The following is a 6000-nucleotide window of genomic DNA, read 5'->3' on the forward strand; positions in this document are numbered from 1 at the left end:
ATAAATGCTCATCAATTGATTACGCAATTTCCGCTGGCTCTGAGACCACGAATAGCTCTCCGCATCGACAAAATGACGAAATATGACGACTGATTCAATATTTTCATATCGGTGATGATATAAATATGGAAAAAGAGTAAATACTTCTACCAAGCGACGGTGACGATGGGTACTTTTCAAAACCAACCGATATTTTACCATCTATACTGTCTTACTACAGGCGGCAAATATGAACTTGTCGACATAAAAATGGTAAAGTCGCTATTCAAGTAAATCAAAACAATAAATATATACGGTCGTAAGTTCGGCCAAACCGAATCTTATGTACACGGGAAAAAAGTAAACTATTTTATAGGAAGTAATCGATCTGATTATTGCATTTCTATCTTCCAAATAAAAACTTAATCCACGATTGTATTAGGAATTCATACAAAATATTTTAACAAAATTTAAAAAAGGTTTTTTTTATTTTATTTATTATTTAATTTATTATAATTACAAATTACAATAAACTTATTTATACGGGCACTAGCAACTAGAGGCTATTGGCCTATTAAAAAATTGTTTATATATTTTTTATTCACATTGCAAATGGCGCCATGTTATTTAACCAACTAATCTCAATACACGGATGGATCAATTTTTCAAATGATAAAAATTGAATTTTTATGGGGTTGCGCTGGGGAAACCAAACATAATACCCACCTTTATGTGCAAAGCGTAATAGGTATTTTTTGAGCAACTGTGATCTCACCGCGTACATAGTGTCAAATTATTATGGTCTAAATAATCAAAAAGCTCATATTTTTACATCACAAAGTTGACACTAAATATTCGCTAACTAATCTCTAGTTTTATGTACTCCATTTTACAGGCTCTTTCACCTGAAGACTATCGATGTGTTATGAAAGTGGTAGAAAACGCCATACTCTCCACGGATTTAGCAGTTTATTTCAAAAAACGAAATGCATTTTTAGAATTGGTGGAAAATGGCGAATTCGATTGGCAGAGTGAAGACAAAAAAGACTGTAAGTTTCATTTTTATAACTTTGTCGTTTTAAGTCAATCTCGTAGTGATTCTTTTCTATGAACATTCTCCTTTTATTGTAATGTATTGCCATCCTTAAGTACTTCCCTAGCATTTATTTTTTATTGGATTATTTCCAGTATTATGTGGTATGATGATGACTGCATGTGATGTTAGTGCGATAGCAAAACCATGGGAGGTGCAACATCGAGTGGCCAAACTAGTGGCCGATGAATTCTTTGATCAAGGCGATTTGGAAAAACTGCAATTGAATACTCAGCCTGTAGCTATGATGGATAGGTATGTTTACAGGGTTATCACTCGTGCCAAAAATAATTTACAAGAATTTTACCAAAAATCAAAATTCTTTCAAGAATTATTTCCATAGAAAATGTTGTCAAAAATTTATTTCTATAGAAAATTTTATTTCTATAGTAAAATGTTGTCGAAATTTTACTTCTATACAATTTTCTAAAGAAAGTTTTATTACAATTCCTACTTCTTTAGAAAATTTTTCAAAATTTTATTTCTATAGGAAATTTAGTCAACATTTTATTTGTATAGAGCTTTTATCACAATTTTATTTCTATAGACAATTTTAGTTCTTTAGAAAATTTTGTAAAATTCTATTTCAATAGAAAATATTTTCTAAAGTACAGTTTATCATAATTTTACTTCTTTAGAAAATTTTGTTAAATATGTATTTTCTATAGAAAATTTTGTCAAAATTTTATTTCTATAGAAAATGTTAAAAGTATGGCAACATTTTCTATAGAAATAAAATTTTGACAAAATTTTCTATAGAAAATACATATTTAACAAAATTTTCTAAAGAACTAAAATTATGATAAACTGTACTTTAGAAAATATTGACAAAATATTCTATTGAAATAGAATTTTACAAAATTTTCTAAAGAAATAATTCTATAGAAAATTATGTCCATAGAAAATTTTGTCAAAATGTTATTTTATAGAAAATTTTGTCAAAATGTTATTTCTATAGAAAATTTTGTCAAATTTTATTTCTATAGAAAATTTTGTCAAAATTTTATTTCTATACAAAATTTTATTTCTACAGAAAATTTTGTGAAAATTTTATTTATATAGAAACTTTCGTCAAAATTTTATTTCTATAGAAAATGTAGTCAAAATTTTAGTTTTATAGAAAAATTTGTCAAAATTTTATTTGTACAGAAAATTTTATCAACATTTTATTTCTAAAGAAAAATTTTTCAAAATTTTATTTCTATAGAAAATTTTGTAATAATTTTAGTTCTTTAGAAAATTTTGTCAATTTTTTTTCCTATAGAAAATTATGTCAAAATTTTATTTCCATAGAAAATTATGTCAAAATTTTATTTCTATAGAAAATTTTGTCACAAGTGTATTTCTATAGAAAATTTTATCAAAATTTTATTTCTATAGAAAATTTTGTCAAAATTTTATTTATACAGAAACTTTCGTCAAAATTTTATTTCTATACAAAATGTTGTCAATTTTTTTTTTAAATTTTATTTCGATAGGAAATTTAGTCAACTTTTAATTTCTATAGAGCTTTTATCAAAATTTTATTTCTATAGACAATTTTATGAAAATTTTATTTCTTTAGAAAATTTTGTTAAATGTGTTTTTTCTATAGAAAATTTTGTCAAAATTTTATTTCTATAGAAAATGTTGTCATACTTTTAATTCTATAGAAAATTATGTCAAAATTTTATTTCCATAGAAAATTTTGTCAAAATGTTATTTCTATAGAAAATTTAGTCAAAATTTTATTTCTATAGAAAATTTTGTCAAACTATTCTATAGAAATTATAGAAAATTTTGTCAAAATTTTATTTGTACAGAAAATTTTGTCATAATTTTAGTTTTTTAGAAAATTTTGTCAATTTTGTATTTGTACAGAAAATTTTGTCAACATTTTATTTCTGTAGAAAATTTTGTCAAAATTTTATTTCTATACAAAATTTTATCAAAATTTTAATTCTATAGAAATTTTTGTCAAAATTTTATTTATATATAAACTTTCGTCAAAATTTTATTTCTATAGAAAATGGTGTCAAAATTTTATTTTTATAGAAAAAATTTTTACAAATTTTATTAGTACAGAAAATTTTATCAACATTTTATTTCTAAAAAAAATTTTGTCATAATTTTAGTTCTTTAGAAAATTTTGTCAAATTTGTTTTTTCCTATAGAAAATTTTGTCACAATTTTATTTCTATGGAACATTTTATCAAAATTTTATTTCTATAGAAAATTTTGTCAAAATTTTATTTATATAGAAACTTTCGTCAAAATTTTATTTCTATACAAAATTTTGTCAAATTTTATTTTTATAGAAAGTTTTGTCATATTTACTTTTAATTCTATACAAAATTTTGTCAAATTTTATTTCTACAGAAAATTTTCTCAAAATTTTATTTGTACAGAAAATTTGCTCAACATTTTATCTCTATAAAAAATGTTGTCAAAATTTTATTCCTATAGAAAATTTTGTCATAATTTTAGTTCTTTAGAACATTTTGTCAAATGTGTTTCTTTCTATAGAAAATTTTGTCAAAATTTTACTTCTATAGGAAATATTGTCATACTTTTAATTCTATAGAAAATGATGTCAAAATTTTATTTCCATAGAAAATTTTGTCAATATTGTATTTGTACAGAAATTTTGTCAACATTTTATTTCTATAGAAAATTTTGTCAAAATTTTATTTCTATACAAAATTTTATCAAAATTGTATTTCTATAAAAAATTTTATCAACATTTTATTTCTAAAGAAACGTTTGTCAAAATTTTATTTCTATAGAAAATTTTGTCAGATTCTTAGTTCTTTAGAAAATTTTGTCAAATTTGTTTTTTCCTATAGAATATTTTGTCAAAATTTTATTTCTGTAGAAATTTTTGTCAATATGTAGCAAATTTTAGTTCTATGGAAAATTTTTTCAAAATTTTATTTCTCTAGATAATTTTGTCAAAATTGTGTTCCTATAGAAAATTTTGATTTTCTAGGCAGTCGTATATATTATGGAATGTCTCATACGCTATCTGACTTATCATCTCTCTCTATTCTATTCAGGGATCGCAAGGATGAATTACCGAAAATGCAGGTGGGTTTTATCGATGTCATCTGCCTGCCTTTATATCGAGTATTGTGTGATACCTTCCCCTGGATAACACCCCTATATGAGGGTACTCTAGAAAATCGTAGCAATTGGCAGGATCTTGCTGAAAAAGTTGAAATGGGTTTAACATGGATTGATCATGATACCATAGACAAACCAGTGGAAGAGTTTGCAGGTAAATTTAACAAAGCCTAATAAATTTAAAACAAAAATTTCTTTTTAATGTAAAATAATAATTTTCGCCCCAGCCTGTACCGATGAAGATATCAAAGATATTGAATTCACTGTGACCACTCTAAATTGTCATCAACACAGTGATGATACATCGACACCCGAACATCAACGAGGTATCTCCCGCCTAAGTATGAAGAAAACTGGAGCTTTGGGTAAGGCTGTCAAATCGAAACTCACCAAAACTTTATACAATAGCATGGATGGTGCTAAACCCAAGACTTCTTTGAAATTACTGGAGACGCATGCCAGTGAAGATCTGGATGATAAAAGTCCCACAAGTCCCTCTCAACCTCCGGGAGCTGTAGGTTCAACTGGTCATATGTCAACATCATCGTCAATATCCTCGGCTTGTACAACACACTCAGTAACCGATAAGAATAAGAAACGCTCAAAACTTTGTGCACTTTTGTGACGAAAGCCTTCCAATTAGAATTTTTTCTAATTCTTCACTTGAAAAGAGAAAATTCTAATTGGAAGTACCAGTACCTGGTAATATAGATATCATTAAGGGCAATATTAAACGAATTAAGAAATTTCCTTTGAATGGGGGAAATTTCATTTAAAAAATTGTCACACACACACCGTATGGCTGCGCTAACTGATAATCTGTCGATCTTTTGTGAACAGACATTGTTTTACTTTGTTAGAGTAATCGAAAATTACTAAAAGTATTAAGATAAAAATTAGATATCATCTATAAATAGATGACCTTTGATCTACTTTTCTAACTAACTAACTGAATAATATGTCAAAAACTTGTGATGTAGCAAAACTAAATCAGGCGAACTTGTCGAAGTCATTTTTTTGTAATTGCTGGAAATTTTAGTGAAATTTGGTTACAAATCGTTTGACATGGCAAATATTTTTGGTTGTATTCTCCACAAAAATACCAAGAGCTAACTCATAAACTCATGAACCCAACCCTCTTGATATTCTTTTTCTAGATTGTAATACCTTATCTCGCTTTCTTTTCTTGCATTTAGTCTCTTAAATTTGCGCCACAAAAATATATTTCTCCCCAAAACCCAAATGAAGTAGGATCCCACAAATTTATATGGAAAACAACAACACCAATTTTTTTTAATGTTTTTTTTGGGGATTAACTTCATTTTATTATTGGGGCCCGTTGCACGGTTGCCACTCGAGCCTAAAATAATCTACCAAACTTTGGACAAAATTTTACCAACTTCTGTCGAAAATTTTGTCATCATTTTATTTCAATAGATAATTTTGTTAAAATATTATTTCTGTAGAAAATTTTGTCAAAATTGTATTTCTATAGAAAAATTTGAAAAAGAACTATAGAAAATTTTATCAAGATTGTATTTCTGTAGAAAATTGTGTTAACATTTTATTTCTATAGCAAATTATTGTTAAAATTTTATTTCTGTAGAAAATTTTGTCAACATTTTGTTTTATTTCAATTTTAATTTTATTTATATTTTATTTTTATATTTTGTCAAAATTTTATTTCTATAGAAAATTTTGTCAAAACATTATTTCTATAGACAATTTTGTTAAAATATTATTTCTGTAGAAAATTTTGTCAAAATGTTATTTCTATAGAAAATTTTTTCAACATTTTATTTCTATAGCAAATTTTGTCCAAATGT

General features: G+C 25.4%; 1 protein-coding gene across 1 annotated transcript in view; it reads left to right on the plus strand.

The window, feature by feature from the left end:
- The window catches only part of Pde6 (phosphodiesterase 6), a 474642-nt gene extending 469048 nt beyond the window's left edge, over nt 1-5594 (plus strand). Inside the window, exons 11-14 of the mRNA XM_075292702.1 lie at nt 875-1028; nt 1168-1327; nt 4108-4328; nt 4402-5594. Coding sequence (XP_075148817.1) covers nt 875-1028; nt 1168-1327; nt 4108-4328; nt 4402-4799 — 933 coding nt within the window. The 3' untranslated portion in view covers nt 4800-5594. The remainder of the gene's footprint in view (nt 1-874; nt 1029-1167; nt 1328-4107; nt 4329-4401) is intronic.
- The last annotated feature ends 406 nt before the right edge of the window (nt 5595-6000 follow it).

The sequence above is a fragment of the Haematobia irritans genome, chromosome 1, assembly GCF_050003625.1.
Source record: "Haematobia irritans isolate KBUSLIRL chromosome 1, ASM5000362v1, whole genome shotgun sequence".
Lineage (NCBI taxonomy): Eukaryota > Metazoa > Arthropoda > Insecta > Diptera > Muscidae > Haematobia > Haematobia irritans.